Source organism: Nomascus leucogenys, chromosome 12 (assembly GCF_006542625.1).
Source record: "Nomascus leucogenys isolate Asia chromosome 12, Asia_NLE_v1, whole genome shotgun sequence".
Taxonomy (NCBI): Eukaryota; Metazoa; Chordata; class Mammalia; order Primates; family Hylobatidae; genus Nomascus; species Nomascus leucogenys.
In genome coordinates this window covers 106,514,321-106,540,949 of record NC_044392.1, presented here as the reverse complement: position 1 = coordinate 106,540,949, position 26,629 = coordinate 106,514,321, and the positions used below count along the sequence as shown (strand labels likewise).

The 26,629-nt window shown below is 41.7% G+C and overlaps 1 protein-coding gene across 1 annotated transcript in view; it reads left to right on the top strand.

The window, feature by feature from the left end:
- Positions 1-26,629, top strand: part of IL23R (interleukin 23 receptor) — an 88,801-nt gene that overhangs the window by 35,272 nt on the left and 26,900 nt on the right. Inside the window, exons 6-7 of the mRNA XM_003260162.2 lie at positions 2,312-2,457; positions 14,860-15,016. Of these exons, the coding sequence (XP_003260210.2) occupies positions 2,312-2,457; positions 14,860-15,016 (303 nt within the window). The remainder of the gene's footprint in view (positions 1-2,311; positions 2,458-14,859; positions 15,017-26,629) is intronic.

The following is a 26,629-nucleotide window of genomic DNA, read 5'->3' as shown; positions in this document are numbered from 1 at the left end:
TTCTTTTGCCAAAAGGGTCCTAGAATGCTTGTGCTGCTGTAACAGTGGCCAAGCCGAACTCAGAGGTGGAGGTGGGTGACAGGAGGAGGTGGGAAATTTATGGCCTTGAGGGTGCTTAAAATGGTCCTAAGCAATTTCAGAGCCCCAGGGATCCACGCCCTTGACTCAAGAATCTCAATACTGATTTTTTTTTGTTTCGGGGTTGGGGTTGGGCAGAGTCTTGCTCTGTCACCCAGGCTGGAGTACAGTGGCATGATCTCAGCTCACTGCAACCTCTGCTTCTTGGATTCAAGTGATTCTTGTGCTTCAGCCTCCCAAGTAGCTGGGATTACAAGCATCTGCCACAATACCTGGCTAAGTTTTGTATTTTTAATAGATACAGGGGTTTCGCTGTGTTGGCCAGGCTGGTCTTGAACTCCTGACCTCAAATGATCTGCCCACCTCGTCCTCCCCAAAGTGTTGGGATTACAGGCGTGAGCCCCTGCATCCAGCCTGAATACTGATTCTTATTACAAGAAGCTTGCACTAGCAAAAGGAAATCAGCTATGGAATTCAGACGATAAAAGTTGAGTACAGTAAGCTTGTTAACTAAATTAAGGCTGCTGCTACTTCTACACCAGGTGTAGCTCCCAAAATTTTATTATAGGAGTGTGCTACTAGAAAGCAATTCCTTAATTTTTATTTTTCTCTGTAAATCATCTACCTTTGCACATAATTTTAGATAATAATAGTATAATAGTCATTGTAGTAGAACAATAATTTTCTGAAAGAAAGCTTTATAAACCTAGAATGAATGAAAATAAACCAATTCATAGAGAATATTAACCTGTAATAGTGGTCTCTAAAACCATGCCTACAGGCCTTTGAGTTCTTTGTTAAATAGTGCAGCTAGCAAAGTCATAGGTTTTCATTGTTCCTTAGGGGAGAAATGGAAAGTGTTAATGATTCTATTCTGTTCAGACAAAACAAACTTACAAGTATTTACACAGTTTAGAAACATAGAGATTCCAACTATATACCTCCTACTATAACAAAACAACTAATAAAATAACCAATCAGAATTTCAGTTCCTCCCTTGAAGGTTATTATTATAGAACATGCCAACAATTTACAAAGCCTTAGAGTCTTATGAGATCTGCTTTCTTCAAATGAAAGTTTCAAGGAAGGACAGATTTATTTTAATGGAGAACAAAACAAGTTAACAATAGATATAAATATTCATACGCTTCCCTAATATACAAGAGAAGGAGAAGATTATTGTGATAAAAGATCTGAATTGAACTTCTTTTTTTCTTTCTTCTCTCTTTTTCTCTTTCTTTCTCTCTCTCTCTTTCTCTCTTTCTCTCTTTCTTTCTGTCTCTTCCTTTCTTTCTCTCTTTCTTTCTGTCTCTTCCTTTCTTTCTCTTTTCCTTTCTCCCTTCTTTTCCTTTCTTTCTTTTTTGACAGAGTCTCACTCTGCCACCCAGGCTGGAGTGCAGTGGCATGATCTCAGCTCACTGTAACCTCTGCCTCCCGGGTTCAAGCGATCTTCCTGCCTCAGCCTCCTGAGTAGCTGGGATTGGCAGGCTCCTCCACGCCGGGCTAATTTTTTCTATTTTTAGTAGAGACAGGGTTTTGCCATGACGGCCAGGCTGGTCTCAAACTCCCGACCTTAAGTGATCTGCCCGCCTCGGCCTCCCAAAATTCTGGGAATACAGACATGAGCCACCACATCCAGCCTTTCTTTCTTTCTTTTTTTTGAGACAAGCTCTCATGCCGTCGTCCAGAGTGGAGTACAGTTGCACCATCATGGCTCACTGCAACCTTGAACTCCTGCGCTCAAGTGACCCTCCCATCTCAGCCTCCTGAGTAGTTGGAATTTCAGGCACACATCACCACACCTGGCCCAATTTAACATCTTTTCAAATCTGATCATCTGAACTAAATTTGGGGGCGTATCATCTCTCCCTGAACAGATGCAGGGAAGAGGGGTAGCCCCTTTATCTCATTTTTATACTCTTTTGTTAACAAGGCTATGCTCTGGAATTTTACTAGTTGGGATTATAAGGGAGTGGAAGGTGGGGGAAGACAGGACTACTAGAGTTCAGTTTTTTGTTTTTTTAATGGGGAATGGGCTGAATAGAATTTTCCTTAACAGCAGTTTTCTTCTATATAAAAATTACCGAATAAGAAAATGTTCATTAATTGTTCATTAGATGATGAATTTTATTTTTTCACTTTGAGCTTTCTCATGTCTAGATATTGATGAAAAGGTGCCAGTTTCTCCCTAGGCAAGTTTTAAACAGCCAGGTCTTTTTTTTTTTTTTTCTAGTGATACCTTCTGCATCCATCATTTCCAGGGCTGAGACTATAAATGCTACAGTGCCCAAGACCATAATTTATTGGGATAGTCAAACAACAATTGAAAAGATTTCCTGTGAAATGAGATACAAGGCTACAACAAACCAAACTTGGAACGTAAGCTCAACTTTCATTATTCTTTAGCATGTGAATGAATGATTTAAAAGCTAACCATCAGTGGCTACAGTGGACTTATTATGTCTATTTTACATGTTTTTAATCTGATTATTTGCATGATATTCAAGCCACTTTAGTTTTTGTTTTATAAAATAATTTCAACTTTTATTTTACATTCAGGGGCACATGTGCATGTTTGTTACCTGGATATATTGCGTGGTACTGAGGTTTGGGGTATAATTGATCCTGTCACCCAGGTGCTGAGCATAGTTACCAATAATTAGTTTTCCAACCCTTGCCCTCCTACCTTCCTCCGCACTCTAGTGTGGTCCCCAGTGTCTATTGTTGCCATCTTTATGTCCATGAGTACCTGATATGGTTTGGCTGCATCCCCACCAGATCTCAATTTGAATTGTGTCTCCCAAAATTCCCACGTGTTGTGGGAGGGACCCAGGGGGAGGTAATTGAATCATGGGGGCTGGTCTTTCCCATGCTTTTCTCGTAATAGTAAGTCTCACGAGATCTGATGCGTTTATCAGAGGTTTCCGCTTTTGCTTCTTCCTCGTTTTCTCTTGCCACCACTATGTGAGAAGAGCCTTTTGCCTCCCACCATGATTCTGAGGCCTTACCAGCCATGTGGAACTGTAAGTCCAATTAAACCTCTTTTTCTTCCTAGTCTTGGGTATGTCTTTATCATTACCATGAAAATGGATTAATACAGTAAGTCGGTACCAGTAGAGTGGGGCATTGCTTAAAAGATACCCGAAAATGTGGAAGCAACTTTGGAACTGGGTAATAGGCAGAAATTGGAACAGTTGGGAGGGCTCAGAAGAAGACAGGAAAATGTGGGAAATTTGGAACTTCCTAGAGACTTGCTGAATGGCTTTGCCCAAAATGCTGATAGTGATATGGACAATAAAATCAAGGCTGAGGTGGTCTCAGATGGAGATGAGGAACTTGTTAGGAACTAGAGGAAAGGTGACTCTTGTTATATTTTAGCAAACAGACTGGCAGCATTTTGCCCCTGCCCTAGAGATTTGTGGAACTTTGAACTCAAAAGATGATTTAGGGTATCTGGTAGAAGAAATTTCTAAGCAGCAAAGCATTCAACAGGTGATTTGGGTGCTGTTAAAGGCATTCAGTTTTAAAAGGGAAACAGAACATTGAAGTTCAGAAAATTTGCAGCCTGACTATGCAATAGAAAAGAAAAACCCATTTTCTGGGGAGAAATTCAAGCCGGCTGCAGAAGTTTGCATAAGTAGCAAGGAGCCTAATGTTACTCCCCAAGACCATGGGGAAAATGTCTTCAAACCACATCAGAGACCTTCACTGCAGCCCCTCTCATCACAGGCTTGGAGGCCCAGGAGAAAAAAAGCGGTTTCATGGGCTGGGCCCAGGGTCACTCTGTGTGTGCAGCTTAGGGACTTGGTGCCCTGTGTCCCAGCTGCTCCAACCGTGGCTCAAAGGTGCCAACATCCAGCTTGGGCTGTGGCTTCAGAAGGTGGAAGCCCCAGGCTTTGGCAGCTTCCACATGGTGTTGAGCCTGCGGGTGCACAGAAGTCAAGAGGTGAGGTTTGGGAACCTCCACCCAGATTTCAGAAGATGGATGGAAATGCCTGGATGGCCAGGTGAAAGTTTGCTGCAGGGGCGGGGCCCTCACGGAGAACCTCTGCTAGGGCAGTGTGGAAGCAAAATGTGGGGTCTGAGCCTCCACACAGAGTCCCTAGTGGGGCACTGCCTAGTGGAGCTGTGAGAAGAGGGTCACCATCCTCCAGATTCCAGAATGGTAGATGCACTGACAGCTTGAACCATGCGCCTGGAAAAGCTGCAGACACTCAATGCCAGCCCATGAAAGCAGCTGGGAGGGAGGCTGTACCCTGCAAAGTCACAGGGGTGGAGCTGCCCAAGACCATGGGAACCCCCCTCTTTTATCAGCATAACCTGGATCTGAGACCTGGAATAAAAGAAGATCATTTGGGAGCTTTAAAGTTGCCCTGCTGGATTTTGGACTTGCATGGGCCCTGTAACCCCTTTGTTTTGGCCAATTTCTCCCATTTGGAATGGCTGTATTACCCAATACCTGTACCCTCATTGTATCTAGGAAGTACCTAACTTGCTTTTGATTTTATAGGCTCATAGGTGGAATAGACTTGCCTTGTCTCAGATGAGACTTTGGACTGTGGACTTTTGGGTTAATGCTGAAATGAGTTATGACTTTGGGGGACTATTGGGAAGGCATAGTTGGTTTTGAAATGTGAGGACATGAATTTGGACGGGCCAGGGATGGAATGACATGGTTTGGCTGTGCCCCCACCAAATCTCAACTTGAATTGTATCTCCCAGAATTCCCACATGTTGTGGGAGGGAGCTGGGGGAGGTAATTGAATCACGGGAGCCGGTCTTTCCCATGCTATTCTCATGAGAGTGAATAAGTCTCATGAGATCTGATGCATTTATCAGGGGTTTCTGCTTTTGCTTTTTCCTCATTTTCTCTTGCTGCTGCCATGTAAGAAGTGCCTTTCACCTCCCACCATGATTCATACAGCCATATGGAACTGTTAAGTCCAATTAAACCTCTTTTTCTTCCCAGTCTCCCGTGTGTCTTTATCAACAGCATGAAAACAGACTAACGCAGTACCCAGTGTTTAGCTCCCACTCATAAGTGAGAACATGTGGTGTTTGATTTTCTGTTCCTGTGTTAATTCGCTTAGGAAAACCACTCTAGCTTTAATAATGATGATTGCATGCTTGCAAACAGAGAGCTGTTTCCTCAAATGATCCACTTGCCTTTTATTAGTTGCTAAATAGACACATCTCCAACTAAAAGGAATCTCATTAGCTATTTGGAATTCAGTGTCTCCTAGGGTGAAATTTATATCAGTGATCATGGATAAAAAAATTAAGTATTCTGTGCTGAAATTTGACAGGCATCCAGGGAAACAAAAATTGTTCGGAAAGGAGAACTAACATTTATGAATGTTTCTTTTTAACTAAAAAGTGTTTAGTTCAGAGTGTAATATTTATTACCAGTATAGGCCTGAGTCTTCGGTGAGCTTAAAGATGATGATAATCTGAGTAAAGATGAGTTTTAAAAAGTGAACGTCTAGAGAAAAACTAACCATCCTTAAATGCCAAGGATAAATTATCTAGTGTCTTAGGAAAGGCGTAGCTGCAAGGTTCATTAATAAAGTCATGTCAGATAACAGCACCTGGGAACAATGTAATAAAAACTCAGTAATTTCATCTGTGGAGGAACACTAGCCTGATTTAGGAAGACGTTCCAATTTTGACATATTTTAGAAGAAATGCCATTTTATTATTTTTAAGTGTAACAAACTGCCATTTAGTCCAAATAATTAAGAAATAGTTTCTGGCCGTTTTTTTTTTTTTCTCCTTCAGATACTTTTTTAAGGTTTTTTTTTTTGTTTTTTGTTTTTTTTTTTTTAAGAGATAGGCTCTCACTTCATCACCCAGGCTGAAGTTCAGTGATGCAATCATAGCTCGCTGCAGCCACAAACTCTTGGGCTCAAATGATCCTCCAGCCTCAGCCTCCCAAGTAGCTGGGACTACAGTCACTCACCACTATGCTTGGCTAATTGATTTTAATTTTTATTTTTTGTAGGTTCTTGCCATGTTGCCCAGGCTGGTCTTGAACTAGCCTCAAATAATCCTCCCCCTAGCTTTCTCGTCAGCCTCCCAAAGTGCTAGGATGACAAGCATGAGCCACAGCACCTGGCCTGGCTTTTCTTAATTAACAGTTTTATCAGCTGTGAAATTACCAGTTTTCAGAGAGTTAAATAAAATGATATATATTTAACACCAAAATACATTAAACATAACAATTTTTCTTTGGTGCTAAGCATGATTCCAAATCCTTTTACTGTTTAAGACTGATTCTGAGTATCAGTTTTGCTATAGAGTAATATATCTTAAAAGTATCCAGAAGATGGGGGTAAAACCATACTAATTTTATTATATACCCTAAAAATTACTCATTAAAAATAAATTCCTTATGTCCACTTGCTTACCTTTGTTCACTCAAATCATAAATGTGAACTTTATGGTCATTTGCATTACAGTTAAATGGGATCCATATTCTGCATCATTTGATTGATAATCAAGTGAAGATCCTTCTGAATTCCTTTTGCATATGCAGAATTTAGATAAGTTTCAAAACAACACATATAAAATTCTCAAGTCTTAGATTCTGAATTAATGGGGTTTTATCCTAATAAGACACCTGGGGTCCTTGTATAGTATCACAGTCATAGAATGATATTAAAGAATACCGAGTTTCTTAGGCTGAGTGCAGTGGCTCATGCCTGTAATCCCAGCACTTTGGGAGGCCAAGGCAGGCAGATCACCTGAGCTCAGGGATTGAAGACCAGACTGGCCATCATGGCAAAACCCTGTCTCTACTGAAAATTCAAAAAATTTAGCTGAGCATGGTGGTGCGTGCCTGTAATCCCAGCTACTCAGGAGGCTGAGGCAGGAGAATCGCTTGAATCTGGGAGGCGGAGGTTGCAGCAAGCCAAGACAGAGCCACTGCACTCCAGCCTGGCTGACAGAGTGAGACCGTGTCTCCAGGAAAAAAAAAAAAAAAGTATACCAAATCCTCTTACTTTAGGTAAATAGGAGTATGTAATAGACTAGAAAACACGTTTAGAAAATAGAGAGGAATTACATTATCAGTGTCTCTGAGTAAGTTTTCAGAAGCCAGCTGTTTTCTGGTTGAAACTCTTGTTCTCGGCTCTCCCTGGTGGTGCTACACAGGCCATCTTGGTAACAGGTACATTTGAGCTCACTTTTCAAAACCTTCTCTTTGTCAGAAGTGGCAAATAGAGTAGAAAGAATATTTGTTGTCTCATATGCTCTTCATAACAATCCTTTGTGATGGCAGTATTAGCTCCATTATATAAATAGGGAAATAGAGTTTGAAAGAGGTCAAGCCAGATTTTTTTGAATTTATACCATCAGTAACTAAGTGCCTCTCACTTTAGACTCTACATCACTTTAAAGACCAAATAAATATTTAGAAAATGAAAAGACAGGTTTCAATCCAAAGCCAGGTCTGTCTCCTCCACCATTATTGTTTTTTAAAGTTTTTTTTAAACTCATGACTCCCTCAGTCAATCTACCACACTTCCTTTAAACACAACCAGTAACGCAGAAAAAGTGAGTTACCATTTCCATCCAGATCACTCATGCCAAGTCACTGTAGCCAGAATGAAGCTTTGTTTACATTTGCTACCGTCAATTTCATCTGGGTCATGCATGAAGTGTTGTCTCTGCATTTCTGTAGGAAGACAGGAAAGTCAGAGTCAAGATGAGTGGGAGGATACCAAAGATTACAGGTCTCTTCTACCACTTCAGCTCGGTGGTGGCACTGCCTCCATTAGATATTGCTGGAGGTGGAGGTTTTACTTCAAAGTGGCAGGAAAGCCTTGTGGCCAAGAGCACAGGCTCTAGAGTTCAAAGCCTGGCTCTGCTACTTTCTAGTCATGCAATCTTTTTTTTTTTTTTCCTTTTGAGACAGGGTCTTGCTCTACTGCCCAGGCTGGAGCGCAGTGGCGCAATCTCAGCTCACTGCAGCCTTGACCTCCTGGACTCCAGCGATCCTCCTGCCTCAGTCTCCCAAGTAGCTGACCACAGGAGAGTGCCACCATGCCCAGCTAAATTTTAAAAATTTTTCTGTAGACACAGGGTTGTGTCATGTTGCCCAAGCCAGTGTCAAGGTCTCTAACTGCTGAGCTCAAGCAACCATCCCGCCTCAGCCTCCCAAAGTGCTGGTATTACAGGCAGGAGCCACTGCTCCTGGCTGAGTCATGCAATCTTTTTTTTTTTTTTCTTTTTAGACAGAGTCTCACTGTGTTGCCCAGGCTAGAGTGCAGTGGTGTGATCTTGGCTCACTGCAACCTCCACTTCCCGGGTTCAAGTGATTCTCCTGACTCAGCCTCCCTAGTAGCTGGGATTACAGGCATCGGGTACCATGTCTGGCTTCTTTTTGTATTTTTAGTAGAGACGGGGTTTCACCATGTTGGCCAGGCTGATCCCAAGTGATCTGCCTGCCTCGGCCTCCCAAAATGCTGAGATTATAGGCGTGAGCCACTGTGCCCGGCCTCGTCATGCAATCTTGAGCGTGTTTCTTATCTTCTCTGTGCCTCATTATTCCCATACATAACATGGAGATAAGAGAAGCACTTATCTCATGTGTTTGTTGTGGGAAAGGGGATCCAATGATGTGAGAAGTTAGCTACAAGCCTGGAATAGTGTAATTGTTCACTAAATGCTAGCTAGTAATGTTACTCTTTAGCCTCTAGGGGAGCCACGCAGCAGGGATAGTAGAGCAAAGGAATCCACCTGAAAGTCACGGTATTGGGGGTGCTTTTCAGCCCCTTTAGCTAAGGTACATACAGACTGTGAAGTATCTAAGGGAATTAGGCTGACGAGGCAAGGAGAGTATGTGCCACGCAGCAGTCCATGTTTCAGGCAATGATGGATGGCATATATGATGGTGGTCCCATAGGCTTATCATGCAGCTGAAAAATTTCTGTCACCTAGTGATTTATATTACAATTGCCTGCAGGATTCAGTACAGTAACATAGGTTACCCTACAGCTTTATAGGTAACCTATAAACGGTACAGCTTTATAGGTTTGTAGCCTGGAAGCAATAGTATACCACCCGGGTTTGTGTAATTACAATCTATGATGTTCGTACAATGATGAAATCGCTTAATGATGCATTTCTCAGAATGTATCCCCGTCGTTAAGTGACACATGACTCTAGTTATCTCTTGAAACATGGTTCCAGGTCAAAGCTTCAGATTTTGTGTCTGGAGACACAACTGCCTCTGGGAGGACGTTTACAAACATCTTACTCCCACCTCATTCACCTCTCTCCCTTCTGAATTCCCTAGCAGTCTAGCTTAGACCAGGTTGGAACATATACAGATTTTAGTAGAGGCTAAAGTAGGCTTTAGTAGAGCAAGAAGGAAATAAATCTCAGCTGGGAGGGGTGGCACAAGCCTATATTCAGCTACCTGAGAGACTGAGGCCGGAAGATCACTTGAGACCGGGTTCTGAGGCGGTAAGGCACCACCATCCCACCAGGGAATAGCCACTGCACTGCAGCCTGGGCAATATAGTGAGACCCCATCTCTATAAAAAGAAAGAAAACAAACATCTCAGAGAACAACCACCTACTACGTAATGTTGATTACAAAATATAACTAGCTTTTCAAAGTTGAATTGAAACCTGTCTTTTCATTTTCTAAATATTTATTTGGTCTTTAAAGTGATGTAGAGTCTGTGAGAGGCCGTTAGTTACTGATGGTCTGAGTTCAAAAAAATCTGGCTTGACCTCTTTCAAACTCTATTTCCCTATTTATATAATGGAGCTAATACTGCCTGTCACAAAGGATTGTTATGAAGAGCATATGAGACAGCAAGTATTCTTTCAGTTCCATTTGCCACTTCTGACAAAGAGAAGGTTTTGAAAAGTGAGCTCAAATGTACCTGTTACCAAGATGGCCTGTGTAGCACCACCAGGGGGAGCCGAGAACAAGAGTTTCAACCAGAAAACAGCTGGCTTCTGAAAACTTACTCAGACACTGATAATGTAATTCCTTTCTATTTTCTAAACATTTTTCTAGTCTATTACATACTCCTATTTACATGAAATAAGAGGGATTGGTATATCGGCTATCTACTGCTACAATTGAGGGAAGAGAGACCCTCTCACATTGTTTTATATTGTTTTATACTCAATACCTGTTTTAAGGAAAAACAACAAGGAAGTAAAAGCAAAGACAGGCAGCCCAGCGCCAGGCCCGAAACCAGGCCTGGGCCTGCCTGGCCAAAGCCCAGTAGTTAAAAATCAACTCATAACTTAGAAACCCATGTTATTCATAGATTCCAGACACTGTATAGAAGAACATTGTGAAACTCCCTGCCCTGTTCTGTTTCTCTCTGACCACCGGTGCACGCAGCCCCTGTCACGTACCCCCTGCTTGCTCAAATCAATCACGACCCTTTCATGTGAAATCTTCAGTGTTGTGAGCCCTTAAAAGGGACAGAAATTGTGCATTCGGGGAGCTCAGATTTTAAGGCAGTACTTGCCAATGCTCCCAGCTGAATAAAGCCCTTCCTTCTACAACTCGGTGTCAGAGGTTTTGTCTGCGGCTTGTCCTGCTACACAATAATGTGTAACAAACTGCCACAAAAACTGAAGGGACATATAACAATAAACATTTATTTCTCAATGTCACTGGGGTCCAGCTGGTCTAAGTTGAGCTTTGCTGGGACTGGGCATGTGTTTGCAGCTCAGCTGGCTCACTCCTATGTCTTTGCATAAGCTCTCCTCTACATGTCTCTCGGTCCTCTTTCTGCCATCAACAGGCTAGCCTGGGCATGTCGTTATGGTGATGGCAGAGGGCAAGAGCACCTAAGGCCCAGTCTCTCCAGTTTCTTTCAATCCTCTGCTTATATCACGCTCACCAATGTCTGTTGGCTCAAAGCAAGCCACATGGACAAACCAGAGCCAGAATGGGAGAACATTCAAAGCTACTTGGTAAAGGGCCAGGATATAGGGCAGGGAAATTACCTGGGCATTGTTGCAATCCACCTCAAAATGTCATCAAGGCTCTCCACCTGCTGCTGGAACCAGTTCGTGCCAGGAGAAGAAGATGGTAGCATCTTCCCAAACAACAAAGACAAAGAACCTTGGCAGTCTTCATCCTACTCTAGCATTTGACACTGTTGACCACCTTGTCCTGAAAATGCCTCTCCTCTTGGTTTTCCCATTTCAAGAATGTGTTAGTCTTCCATCAATATTTCTGGATGCCCTTTCCTTTGTAAATTATTTTTTCTGCCAATTCCCTAAACATTGACATTCCCTTCATACCTACCATCTCACTGCCTCCTCTCTTTCTTACTCCTTTCACCTACTCCCAAGGCCTCAGCTACACCTGTATATAAGCTAGAACTTAGAGCCCTCCCAAGTCTCATGAAAGTCAGACCTATATTTCTATTTGTTGGTATCTTTATGCACTGTCTCCTAGGCCCCTCAAATTCATGTCAAAAATTGAGCTCCCAGTTGCAAACGGCAATCCACACCTACTTCCATATACTCTATTTCAGGGGCATTTGCCACATTGTATACACTTGCCTGTTTGCACTTCTATTTCTCTACTCTTTAACTGTGAACTCATGGAAGGCAGAGATGTGCCATGATCATTTTTTACATCTCCATTGATTTTTATAATGTCAAGTTCATGTGGATAATATTTTGAAACGTTAGCTATTACTAATTATTGTTTGTCCTTAATGGTGTCCAACTTTAGTGACAGAGGCAGGGAAATCTTAGCTATGTGTTCAAGTAAGCGGATTATTGGTGACTCATTTCTCTAAGCTTTATTCAAGGGCAAAATGGTAAACATTTTAGGCTTTGCAGAACATAAGATTTCTGTCTCAACTATTCTGTGTTTGTAGTGTGAAAGCAGTCATAGACAATTATGTAAATGAATGGGTATAGTCTGTTCCAGTAAAATTTCATTTTTGGACACTGAAATTTGAATTTCACATAATTTCCATGCATCATGAAATAGTCTTTTTTAAAAAAAAATTTTCTTTCAGCCACTTAAAAATGAGAAAACCATTCTTAGGCTGCACAAAAACAAGTATTTATTCTTTTCTTGAAAGGGCTGATAGAACAGCGTACAGATAGCAAAGACAAATCCTTGGCTTCGGCATTTCCAAGTCTGAAGGCTGGTATAAGACAGAAAATGTGGAAAAATGTATGATTAGTCACAAATAAGTTTCCCCATCACCACCCGATTTCCCTCCTCTACCAAACACTAGATAAAAATTACCTGGGCAGAAAGAGGAGGACATTTTAGGGTAAAGGGAGAAACCAAGGGTTTAGACACTGGTGGGTTACCAAGGACCCTCTCATCCTGTGCCATGTCCCAAACTGATAGTTGGGGAAGGTAGGGATTATAGAACTCTAACTAGGTTGGAGATTTTTCTTCCTTCCACCCAAGAATGTTCCCAGGAACTTATATTTAACGTAAGAAAAGAGAGATCTCAAACTGATGAACATTAAGTTTCAATGACACCCAACGTTCAGAGTTGAGGCTCTAAGTAGAAATGGAGTTATTTCAAAATTTCTTGCACTCTTGAAATTATATTATTTACAGAGGCACTCAATTAAGTCCAGCTCTTTCAATATTCATTTCAGCCTCCAAAGGTATCATCCTGAGGTATCATGTTGTACTTGCAGGGCCCTAAGCAGCCACCTGGTTTGCCTCATGGTTTAAACAACTGATAACAGTTCCATAACATTCTTCTTACTATTTCGGAATTCTGGCTATACTTTGGGGTATTTCTTTCCTTTAAGAGGACTTATCTATAAATGTAATAGCAGGAAACATATTGGAGAATTACAGAGACACTAATATGAAGCAGACTGCATTTGAAAGTCAAATCTTTGGCACAGTAAGTAAAATTTCTCTAGATCCCAGGAGACCTCAGATGCTCTCCAGTTATAGTAACATTGCAGAAAATTTCCAGGGCCATGAATAGAGACATGGCTTATGGAAACTCTGTAAGATATCTTTCATGCAGAGTTTGAAAAATATCATTCAGAGTTTCCATAAGCCACATCTCAATAGACAAAACTATTCTAGGGCAGATGACATCCCCCAAACAAATATTTTCATGAATTTTACATTTTCGTGCATTGCAAGTTTTAAGGATTAATGTTAAGGCTGGGTTTTAAATGGAAGTATCCCTGAATGAGGTTATACTTCATTCTTTTTTGTTTTTAATCTCAATTGTTCTAACTTTCTCTTTCATGAGTATCTGATAACTGCTTTCACCCAGTTGTTGCATAAATGCATTTCTAGACATATTGACATATTTTATGTCTGCCTTTCAATCATGCTTCACTTTTTCCAGTAAATCAGTTACTAGAACATACTGAAGATGCTGTACAAATGCCTTGGCTTCTTCCTGCCAACTGAAACAGCTTGTTTGGGGCTCATTTTTCCTATGTTTTATAGCAGGGTGCAGTGCTCCAGGGAAAAAAAGATTTTTGTGTTTATCCCTCAGCTATTTTCTTTATCCTTCATTGATTTCTCAGTTCAACATTCTTAATATTTTAATTTTTCTCTGACACATACACATATACGTATATACACATATATATACATATATATGTGTGTGTGTGTATATATATAAATATATATATATATATGTATTATTGGGCCTTGTAGAATCTGCAGTAACCTGCAATGAGGACCAATTTACAGCTTAGCTTATAGGTATTTTTTTCTAAAAGTCACCATTAGTGAGTAAAATTATTTCATCATTCAGGAAGAATTGTTGGTCTAAATATCCAGCTGCAGGGGAGAGGGGAATTCAAACAATTGCTATCAGCTACCATTTCCCCACCCCATTAAAAGAATATATTCCAAAATTAAGAGTATATTCCAAAATTAAGGCTGGGTGTGGTGGCTCACTCCTGTAATCTCAACACTTTGGGAGGCCAAGGCAGAGGGATGACTCGTGCCCAGGAGACCAGCCTGGGCAATATAATGAGAACTTGTCTCTACAAAAAAATTAAAAAAATTATCCAATCATGGTGGTGCATGCCTGTGGTCCCAGCTACTCGAGAGGCTGAGGCAGGAGGATCACTTCAGCCCAGGAGGAGGTGGAGGCTGCAGTGAGCTGTGATCGAGCCACTGCACTCCACAATCCAGCCTGGGCAACACAGTGGGACCCTATCTAAAAAAAAAAATATATATATATATACACACACACACACACACACACGCATAAATAAATATATATACACATATATATAATATTACATTTGGACTTTCTGGAGATTCGAGACAGTTGTCAAACATAAAATAGTGTCAGTGGGGCGCGGTGGCTCACGCCTGTAATCCCAGCACTTTGGGAGGCCGAGGCAGGTGGATCACTTGAGGTCAAAAATTCAAGACCAGCCTGGCCAACATGATGAAACCCCATCTTTACTAAAAGTACAAAAAAGTAGCCAGGTGTTGTAGTGCATGACTGTAATCCCAGTTACTTGGGAGGCTGAGGCAGAAGAATTGCTTGAACCCAGGAGGCAGAGGTTGCAGTGAGCCGAGATCGAGCCACTGCACTCCAGCCTGGGCAATAGAGCGAGACTCCGTCTCAAAAAAAGCAGTGTGTATTTCAGTTTTAATGTTTGAGACAGTATTTGATTATGTACAGCCATGTTTTATATAAAGAACACTTTATTTTCCTAGAGTCTAGAAGACAGCTTGGAACATAATAGGTGTTCCATACATTTCTGCTAAATAATTGTTTTAAAAGCACACCACATTTTATTATTGTTACCCATCCATTTTAGGTTAAAGAATTTGACACCAATTTTACATATGTGCAACAGTCAGAATTCTACTTGGAGCCAAACATTAAGTACGTATTTCAAGTGAGATGTCAAGAAACAGGCAAAAGGTACTGGCAGCCTTGGAGTTCACCGTTTTTTCATAAAACACCTGAAACAGGTGAGTGTACTTACATATTTTATTCTCTTGGGCTTTTCTTTATATATCTTTTCTGCTGAGCACAGTGGGTCACACCTATAATTCCAGCACTTTGAGAGGCCAAGGCAGGAAGATTGCTTGAGCCTAGGAGTTCGAGACCGTCTTGGGCAATGTAGTGAGACCTTAGTCTGTACAAAAAAATAGTAATTATTATTAGCCTGGGTGGTAGGATGCATTTGTAGTCCCAGCTACTTAGGAAGCTGAGGTAGTAGGATCGCGTGAGCCCGGGAGTTTGATGCGGCAGTGAGCTATGATCATCGCACTGCTCTCTATCCTGGAGGACAGACCAAAATCGTTTCCTAAAAAGTTTAAAACAGCCAGGTGCAGTGGCTTATGTCTGTAATCCCAGCACTTTGGGAGGCCGAGGCGGGTGAACTACCTTAGGTCAGGACTTCAAGACCTCCTCAGCTGACATGGTGAAACCCTGTCTCTACTAAAAATACGAAAATTAGCCAGGCGTGGTGGCAGGTGCCTGTAATCCCAGCTACTCAGAAGGCTGAGGCAGGAAAATCGCTTGAACCCAAGAAGTGGAGGTTGCAGTGAACTGAGATTGCACCACCGCACTCCAGCCTGGGCGAGAGAGGAAGACTTGGTCTCAAAAATAATAATAATAATAAGAAATAAGTTTAAGACAAAAAATAAAGCTACAAAATATATTTTTTTCTCTTTACCTTCGAACAAAATTGACAAAACTATTCTAGGGCAGATGGTAACATTTAAATTGTCATTTTGCTTTGATTTTCTTAAGGCTTACTATAATTTATATAATGGTTCTCAAACATTCCTGGGCATAAAAACCATCTGGGAGGCTGGGTACACTGGTTTACACCTGCAATCCCAGCACTTTGGGAGGCCAAGGCAGAAAGATTGCTTGAGGCCAGGAGTTCAAGACCAGACTGGGCAAGATAGGGAGACCCCATCTCTACCAAAAATACAATTAAAATTACCCAGGCATGGTGGCCCATGCCCGTAGTCCCAGCTACTTTGGGACTACAGGAAGAATTATTGATCTAAACAGGCTTCAATCATAGCTCACTGAAGCCTCTACCTCCTGGGCTCAAGCAATCCTCCTGCCTCAGCCTCCCAGGTGGCTCAGACTACAGACGCGGTCCAACATGCTAACTGAGGCAGGAGGGAGGCCGAGAGTGCAGTGAGCCATGTTCATGCCACTGAACTCCAGCCTGGGTGACATCCTGGGCAACTGTGAGCCATACAGTAAGCGAAGAACTTGTTTTGAAAAATATTATCTGGGTGTGGTGGCTCAAGCCTATAATCCCAGCACTTTCAGAGGTGGAGGCAGTTCGATCACTTGAGCCCAGGAGTTTGAGACCAGCCTGGCCAACATGGCAAAATCCCATCTCTACTGAAAATACAAAAATTAGCTGGGCATGGTGGTACATGCCTGTAATCCCAGCTATTCAGGAGTCTGAGGCAGGAAAATGGCTTGAACCCAGGAGACAGAGGTTGCAGTGAGCCAAGATCGCGCCACTGCACTCCAGCCTGGGCGACAGAGTGAGACTCCATCTCAGAAAATATTATTAAGAACATATTCTCCTAAAAGAGACACAAAACAATCATATCAATAAACATTATCTACTATATGCAAAGCAATCAGAAAGTTAAAACTCCCAAACACAGAATTCTCTTCTCCTCAACAGGATTTAGCTGATTTATTGTTTATCTTTAGATATTTTCTTACTTCTAATATTATTAGTTTAATTTTATATTCATTTACTCATGCCATTCAATAACATCTTAGCCACATAGACTTCAGTCAAAGCACATAATAAAATGAATCTATTGTAATTGTAATAAAACTCCTAATGGCCCCATTAACCTAAAGATGTCTCCCTACCGTAGGTACCTTATACACTAGATTTAACATTTTCTTTTCAGAACTGAAGGACTTTATTATACTCCCAGTATGAATAGCATCATTATTATAACATTCTGGAATTGTGTTCTATGTTTTCAAGGCACTTTGACATACATTATAAATATTGATGGCTGCCAAATTAGTAGGGGGAGCAAAGAGCATGACTTGCTGAAAGGCTCTTCTGCTATCTCCTACTGCCCAAATCTTAGAAGTACTTTGGCCAGGTGCAGTGGCTCATGCCTGTAATCCCAGCACATTGGGAAATGGAGGCAGGTGGATTGCTTGAGCCTAGGAGTTCAAACCCAGCCTGGGCAATATAGTGAGACTCTGCTTCTATTTAAAAAAATAAAAATAAATAGAAATTAAATTTTAAAATGTTAAAATGAGGAAACAACTTATTAGGGAATCCTTTTCTCTTTCTCTTTCTTTCTTTCCTTCTTTCCTTTCTTTCTTTCTCTTTCTTTCTCTTTCTTTCTCTCTTTCTCTTTCTTTCTTTCTTCTTTCGACAGAGTCTTGCTCTTTTGCCCAGCCTGGAGTGCAGTGGTGTGATCTCGGCTCACTGCAACCTCCATCTCCTGGGTTCAAGAGATTCCTGTGGCTCAGCCTACCAAGTAGCTGGGATTACAGGCACCCACCACTATGCCTGGCTAATTTTTGTATTTTTAATAGAGGCGGGGTTTCACCATGGTGGGCAGGCTGGTCTCGATCTCATGACTTCAGGTGAGCCGCCCGCCTTGGCCTCCCAAAGTGCTGGGATTACAGGGGTGAGCCACGGTGCCCGGCCAGGGAATTATTTTCAGTATCAATTCTCTTTTTTAAAAGTTAGTTTTTAATTAAAGGTATTCTGTCAAGTTGATACTGTTAACAATTCGTGGACTTTAGATGTCATTTTATAATAGTCAGAATTTAGTTGATAACCCATTATTTTTTAATGAACCCTATAACTGCCTAGCAAGATTATGCAAATTGATAACTACCATTTATCATTTATGAAGTACTACTGTGTATATGCTTGTTTGATTATGATGTCAACCACATTTGGTAGTGTAATTAGTGCTACTTTACAAAAGCAGAAACTGGGCATGACTTGCTAAAGAGCACATTGCTGGTGGGTAATGACACCTAAACTATAACAAAACTTTTCTTATTCAAAATATTGAACTGCTTGGCTAGCTCAGTTGTTAGAGTATGAGGCTCTTAATCCCAGTGTGAAAATACTGTGCATTTTCCCCACCACCCCTCAGCAATTTCATTCTTTAATTTCAGGGAAGTGGAGGAGCAACTTACTTAAGTATTCTTAGTATAGGACTACAAATGTTCTTCTTTAAACATAAAAGTCTTGGCCAGGTGTGGTGGCTCATGCCTGTAATCCCAGCACTTTAAGAGGCCAAGGCGGGTGGATCACCTAAGGTCAGGAGTTTGAGACCACCCTGGCCAACATGGCGAAACCCCGTCTCTACTAAAAATACAAAAATTAGCTGGGCGTGGTGGCAGGTGCCTGTAATCCTAGCTACGAGGGAGGCTGAGGCAGGAGAAGCTCTTGAACTTGAGAGGTGGAGGTTGCAGTGAGCCAAGATCGTGCCACGGCACTCCAGCCTGGGTGACAGAGTGAGACTCTATCTCTAAATAAATAAATACATAAAGTAAAATAAAGATAAAAGTCTTAAGCTTCAGGTAGAAGGAAATAGGAACACCACAGTTTAAATTTAAAGTCTGTGTCCTAAGGAGAAAAATCACTTAAGAGACAAAAATACCAATTAAAATTAAGTATCCCTGAAAACTTGGATTTATCAAAGTTTAACGTGTTAGCTAAGAGCAACCATAGACTGTTCTCTTGGTACAAATTCCTTTCTAAGACACATTACATGAGAAACAGTAAAAGTGTGTTAGGGAAAGTGCTCATGTTAAATCTCTTTGAAAAAGTACCTTTTTTTCTGTGTGTAAAAGCAATGTAAGTTTATTGTAGTATGCAACCTAAAAACACCCACTATTTACATTTATTCAATTTAATACTAGTTTTTCCTATGCATTTTTTTAATGGTTGGGGCTATGATGTATATACTATTTTATATCCTGATTTTCTTACTTAATCTACCCTGTTAAGTTTTTAAAAACTGATTTCATGGCTGCACGGCATTCTTGTTTATGTATGTACTGTAATTTATTTAGGCATTTCCCTACCTAAATAACATCTAGGTCATTTCCATTTTATCCATTATCAATAAACTTCTTTGCATAGCTTTGTATATAAATGGTCTTTATTCCTTTAGTTCTAAAGAAGAATTATTGCATCAAGAGTTAAGCACCTTTTAAGATGCTGATGGATGTTGTCGAACTGCTTTTTACCGAATCTTTAATATTGATATTGCTTTTTTAAAAGGGACCTATGAAAAGACAGTCATTCACAAAATACTCATTTAGCCTCCACCATGTGCCAGCCATTTTTAGATCCTTGCAGAACCTCAGTGAGCAAAGGAGACAAAATTCCCTGGCTTGGAGAAGTTCCCTTCTGGAGAAGACACACTCAAGCATAATAATTACATAAATTACATTGCATCATACATAAAGACGTAAATAAAAGCAGTAAGAAACAGACTTCACAGCTGAAGAGGCCAATTAACAGACCGAATCCCAGGGTGACTTCAGGATAGTAAATAATAATAGCTAACATTTACTGGATGCTCACTAAGTGTTGGGCATTTTTATAAGCATTTTACATATGAATTGTTCCTTATTTATCACTGCAGCTCTATAGAGGGAGTATAATTATTATCCCAGTTGCACAGATGAAACCATATGGCCCAAGCAGTTTTGTCAAACATTACAAGGCTGGTAAACGGTGGAGCCAGGGTCTAACTCAGGCTATGGGATTCTAGCACCATGTTATTTATAGCTCTGCTAGTCTCCTTCCTAAGAGACCTAGGAGGGTCCTGCATCCGCCTGCGAAACAATCATTCTCTACACATTAGCTAGTGATAAAACTATGCCAACAGAGCTTCATTTCTAATGCAGTGTTTGTTATGGAAATGCAAACGCATGAGAAAAGAACCAGAAGATGCTATTGACTACTGCTACTTTGGCATGAATACAAGATGTGGAAGCAGATTCAGGGTAGATGATAAAAATGAAACCATAGTACGATAGGAGGTTTCTGACAGGATAGGTAAGGAAGGGGCAGTCTGATAGGAGGATAAAGGATAGGTAAAAAAGGCGGCCTTAGCCAAGACAGGACCATCATGGGCAATTCATCATGTGCTTTACCAGCTAGTTATGGGCTGCTTAGAAAGACTGTTTCTCATAGTAGGGCCTGCAGACAATCTACATTAAGAATGCTTGGGCACTTTTTTTTTATATACAGTCTTGCTCTGTCACCCAGGCTAGAGTGTAGTGCACCATCTTAGATCACTGCAACCTCCACCTCCTGGGTTCAAGCAATTCTCCTGCCTCAGCCTCTCGAGTAGCTGGGACTACAGACATGTGCCACCACACCTGGTTAATTTTTTTTGTATTTTTAGTAGAGACAGGATTTCATCATGTTGGCCAGGCTGGTCTCGAACTCCTGATCTCAAATGATCCCCCTGCCTTGGCCTCCCAGAGTGCTGGGATTACAAGCACGAGCCACTGTGCCTGGCCTGAATGCTTGGGCACTTCTTAAAGTACAGATTCCTGAGCCCTTTGCCAAGTGATACTTCTTCAGTGAAGTGTAAGAACCATTGCTGTAGAGGTCAGACACATTCCTTAAGAGAGGGAAGTGTCATCATAAAAGACAACATAGAGAATGGACAGAAAATGTGGACAGAAAGGCGGTGTGGATATGATTGCCCAAGTCATTGAAACAGGAGAGTTCCCTGACTCCTGTCGGATATCATGTGGCTCATCTGTTCTGCCAAGGCACGTGCTCAAACCCCTTACAGGAGGGGAGCGCACAGATGGGCAGGGGCAGGAGCTGGGGTGAGCACCTTGGGGCTCCAGCTGCACAGGAGCATCTAGGGGTGGATGCCTGCAACTCCCAAGGCCCAAGTGGGAATATGTTACAGTGCACTATTTTAGCTTTGCTGTCTGCAGACAGCTTAACTGTTAACCAGCTCAGTGCCCTCTTGGTACCCAGGTCCTTGTCCAGTGTCCAGGAAGAATCAGGTCACGCACGGATTTGAAGGATGAATGTGGGGGTTTTACTGAGTGGTGGAGGTGAAGGATGAATGTGGGGGTTTTACTGAGTGGTGGAGGTGAAGGATGAATGTGGGGGTTTTACTGAGTGGTGGAGATGGCTCTCAGCAGGATAGATAGGGAGCCGGACGGGGGATAGAGTGGGAAGATGATCTTCCCCGGAGTTGGCTGTCCAGTGGCCGATCTCCTCTCCGATCGTCCCCAGCGGAACTTCTCTCGGCATTCAGATGCTCCTTTTCTTCTCTCCTTCTCTGCCGAGCCATTCTGCCATTTTTCTGCCCTTCTGTTTATCTCTCTGTCTGCTTCTGGGACCTGGGATCTGGAGTTTATGTGGATAGCGGGGCATAGCGGGCCAAAAGGCAACTTTTGGGAACGAAAACAAGAATGCCTGCTTCTGTTTAGGGCTGTGGGTTTCCAAGCTTGAGGGTGGGACCTCTGCCAGGGAACCACCCTCATTTATTCAGTATTTTCCTGTTTGCTGTCTGTATCACCATCGCCTTAGTAGTAGTGGTTTGGGGGACAGAAAAGGGTGGGCACGCGAGACTCTTAGGCCATTACCTCTAGTACTATCTGGTCACCTCTCTGTTTGCTCTTTCTCCTGAGTCACTGACCACCCCAGCCCACCTGGGCATTACAGGAACCCCCCAAAGCACAGGATACAGGACTGTTGTCGTAATTAACCATCGCATCACATATGACCCTCTTCTGCCTAGAACTCACCCTGTCTCTGGTTGTGAGGTTTCAGCTGAGATTATGAGAACCGCTGAGAGCTGCTGAAGTTAGCGCTTCTGATCCACCAACCTTGATAGCCACTGTTATCCTGGGGTCTTTCAGCAGTGCAGAAAAAGCCCCAAAGGGGAAAAGACAATTTGTCATTGTAGAAAACCGACACTGAAAATGTATAAGTCAGTCATCTAAATTTGCTACTACTGACTTAAAAAAGGTGAAACAACAATGGCTAGCCAGGAATCTTTTTCAATTCTGCACTGTAATATAGATCCCTTTTTACCGAAGAAAAGACACAGGTTCTATAATCCCTTTAATAACAGGTTAAAGGCCTGAGGGACGGGCAGTCACATTTCACGATGACTAATTAACTTGCTTGAATTGCTACTTGCCATAGAAAAGTTTCCCAGAGAAATCATATTACTCTTTTTTTTTTTTGACAGTTTTCCAGAGGAAGGCAAGTATGAGCAAGATATTAAACAACATTTTGCTTTCCTTTCACAAAACAGTATTGGTTGTTGCACTACCAGTGACTCCTTGAAGACGCTCATTAATTTTTCAGGTTTTTAAGTGGCTGAAAAGGAAAAAGCAAATATTATGTTAATGGAACTAAATATCAGTGCTACTAAATATAATGCAAATTAGATGATGGCACACAGAATGTATTTTTCAAACATTTTATTATGTGTAATTAGAGATTTGTGAATTGTCCACATAGAGATGGGTTCTGAACTTGTAGACTCTTGGTTACTAACCCATGTTAAACAGACAGTGTTTCTTGAAATTCTAATCACTTTAGACTTTTCATTTGGGTTTATTTAACTTTCTTCAGGTCCTGCCTCTGATAAACCACCAAGTTTCTGCAGAATAGGAAACAATTCAGAAGAGTTCCGTAATCTCCCTGAAGTTTGCAACCTATTACTACAGAACAAAGATCTATCTTTCTTTCTCTTTTCTTTCTTTCTTTCTTTCTATCTGTCTGTCTGTCTTTTTCCTTCCTTCCTTCCTTCCTTCCTTCCTTCCTTCCTTCCTCCCTTCTTTTTTAGACAGGGTCTCTCTCTGTCACCAAGGCTGGAGTGCAGTGGTGTGATCTCAGCTCATAAGATCTGGGCTCAAACAATCCTCTCACCTTGGCCTTTCAAGTACCTGGAACTACAGGCATGCACCACCATACCTAGCTAATTTTTTTCTTTCTTTTTTCTTTTTTTCTTTTTTTTTTTTTTGTAGAGACAGGGTTTCACCATGTTTGCCAAGTTGGTCTTGAACTCTTGGACTCCAGCACTCTGCCCACCTTGGCCTCCCAAAGTGCTGGGCTTACAGGCAGGAGCCAGCATGCCCGGCCTATGATTATGCTCTTTCTTGAAGTCATCATCTTCTGTATTAGTTTCTTATTACTACTGTCACAAATCATCACAAACTTGATAGCTTAAAACAACACGAATTTATTATCTTATAGTTCTGGAGGTGAGAAATCCAAAATCACAACCACTGGGCTGAAATCAGGGTGTCAACAGGGTTATGCTCCTTCTGGAGGCTACAGGACAGAATCAGTTTCATTGCATTTTCTAGATTCTAGAGGCTGCCTACATTCCTCAGCTCATGGCTCCACCCTTCGTTTTCAAAGCCAGAAGCATAGCATCTTCCAATCTCTTTCTCTGACTCCCACCCTTCTCCCTTCTGCTTAGAAGAACTCTTGTGATTTTACCAGATCCACCCATATAATCTAGGATAGCCACTCCCTCTCAATTCCCTTTTGCCTTATAAGGTAACTGAGTAGAAAGAACATACTCAATTTCTCTTGCTATATAGTACTTTCACAACACAGGTCACTTCTGTGACCTCTGATTACCAACACGTGTATGGGGATTTCTCCCCCTCAGCAACAAATTCTCTGGCAGATTCTTTGAGGGACACCAGCTGTGTGTCCTCTAAGTCAATTCACTCTGGCACTATCTGCCTAGACAGTGTCATATACTACAACTCCCACCTCAGATGCCAGTCTCAAGTAATAGGTGGTTACCTATGCTTCCATCTGACTGGCTATAAATTAGAGTTTGTTTCCATGATCTTTTCTTCAGATTTGATCAATTTGCTAGGATACTCCACAGAACTTGGGAAAACACTTATGATTACTGGTTTATGATAAACAGCATTACAAAGGATACAGCCGAACAGCCAGATGGAAGAGATGCAGTGGGCAAGGCATGTGGGGAGGGGCATGGAGCTTCCATAAGCTTTCCAGGTGCGTCACCTGCCAGGAACCCCCATGTGTTCAGCTATCCTGAAGCTCCTAGAACTTAGGCCTTTGGGGGTTTTTGGAGGCTTCATTATGTAAGAATGATTGATTAAACCATTGGCCATTGGTCATCAACTTAATCTTCAGCCCCTCTCCCCTCTTGGAGGTTGGGGATGGGTTGAAAAATCCCAACCTTCTAATCGTGCCTTGATCTTTCCTCTGAACAGCCCCCATCCCGAAACTACTTAGGGGCAGCCAGCTGCTAGTCAACTTATTAGCATACAAAATGACCATTACCACTTTGGACATCCTAAGGATTTTAGAACTTGTATGCCAGAAAACCAGGATGAAGACAAAATATGTACGTCATAATATTATAGTAACCTATTCACAGATTCCAGAGATTAGGACATGGACATCTTTATGACGCCATTATTTGTCCTACTACATCTCCCTACCTCCCCAACCACTACCACCAATTGCAGTTTTTACTAGTCAGGATGATTAGGTGTAAGCAAAATAAATCAAGCCTGGTTATCTCAAGCAGAAAGAGAATTATTAGAAAGGTAGCTGAAAATCAGTAGAAAGCCTGGCAAAATGGGCATGAACAGGATCCGAGTGAGAGCAGAAGCCAGAACCACAGCCAAAATCACAGCCTAGGAAAAGTCTGGTGAGGACTCTGCAGCTGACACTGATCACTGCCACTGCCTGCCCTGGTGCCACTGTCACTGTACCCCGGATACAGCTATGGTGCCCACACTGGATTCTAAGTGGTTTCTGGAAGCCCTGTGTCACCTCGTCCACATTCACAGCCTGGGTGTTAGGGGAGGGGGCATCTGGTTGGCGAGGTTTAGGCCATTTGCTTGTAGCCCTACTGCCTCTCACCTTTTTTAGGATGCCCACAAAGAAGTATATCCCAGTGCTGGGCAAATAAAACATGGCAAATGTCCACTAGACTATTCAGATTGGAAGATTTTGTGCCTGGAGAGCAACGGTGTACTTCTGAGGAATCTGTTGACCACTGTGTAGACTTGGAAGCTGTCCATTCTTTCATATAGAGTTTCGCTACACTTTGACATCAGGCCTTCTCTGTATGGTCCTTGTCATTTAGGAACATTTCCTGGGCGGCTACTGCTTTTTGCCTTTTCCTCCTCTTATTCTTTCTTTTTAACAATGTAACTGCCATATGAAGATTTCTTATCTTCTCCCTACATACCAAGTACCTAAAGCCTAGGAATATAAGAAGGAAGATAAACCCTTGAATACGTCTGTGTGTACCCTGCTACCCTTATATACACCGCTGACACTATAATCCACTAAATGGTTCATTGCTTGACTTGTTTTTCAAGGTGTGGTGATGAGTTTGTTCTGACACATCATTTTCCCTGCCCTGGGCTTCTGGTGCCTATTTGATATGTTGGCATTAGTTTTGCCTTGCTAATTGACATACTCAACTCTTTACCCTTGGCCCGATAATGTTGAATACTGACCACAGAGCTAAACTGGCCTGGCTTGGAGAAATGGCACTTAAATGCTGTGAAACAGCTGAATTATTAAAAGGAGATTCAAAAGAGAGAAACCAAAAGGAGGTATTTGTGTTTTGAGAAAAATAGGAGGGAGGGTGGGGGCGAATCTCCAACGATTTAAAAAAAACACATCCTTTGTCTCCTTTAATATGACTACTCTTTCTTGAATACGTAGAACCCCTGAAAGGTCCAGAAAAGTCCATGTGTCTGCTCTAATCAAAGCCTTTATGATGCAGGCCTTGGTTAGTGTGGCTTCGACATCAAGATTGGCAAGCGCAAAAGTAAATAAAGAAACTTTAGAGATGTCTATACCCTTTGGCTCAGTAATTCCTCTTGTAGAGATCTGGCCTTAAGAAATAATCAGTGGAAGGAAATTTATGTACAATGATATACATCCAAAACCTAATTATAATAGAATTTGGAACCAGTCTAAAAGTTCAACAATAGCAATAATTAATGCTTATTAAGGTTTTATTTGTGTAAAACATGGTACTAAGTGCTTAATATGAACTGTCTCATGAAACCTCATGACCTCACTGCTTTTATCTAATGTTACAAATGAAGAAACTGAGTCACTGAGAGGTTAAGCAATTTGCCCAGGGCCATGGAACTCCATCTAGTAGAGCCAGGACTTGGACTGAGTTTTGTCTGAGTCTGCAGTTGGTGTTTGAAACCACCGAGCTATACAGTTTCTTAATAGGGGTAAGATTGAATAAATGCAGTAAAACATGATGAAAAATTAACTAGCCATAGCATGATGTTTTGAACAATTTTTAATAAAATGAGGAAATTTTTATTAAGTAATATTGAATAAGGCTGGGTGTGGTGGCTCACGCCTGTAATTCTAGTACTTTGGGAGGCCGAGGCAGGCAGATCACCTGAGGTCAGGAGTTTCAGACCAGCCTAGCCAACATGGCAAGACCTCATCTCTACTAAAAGTACAAAAATTAGCTGGGCGTGGTAGTGTGCACCTGTAATTCCAGCTACTCGGGAGGCTGAGGCTGGAGGATAGCTTGAGCCCAGGGGTTAGAGGTTACAGTGAG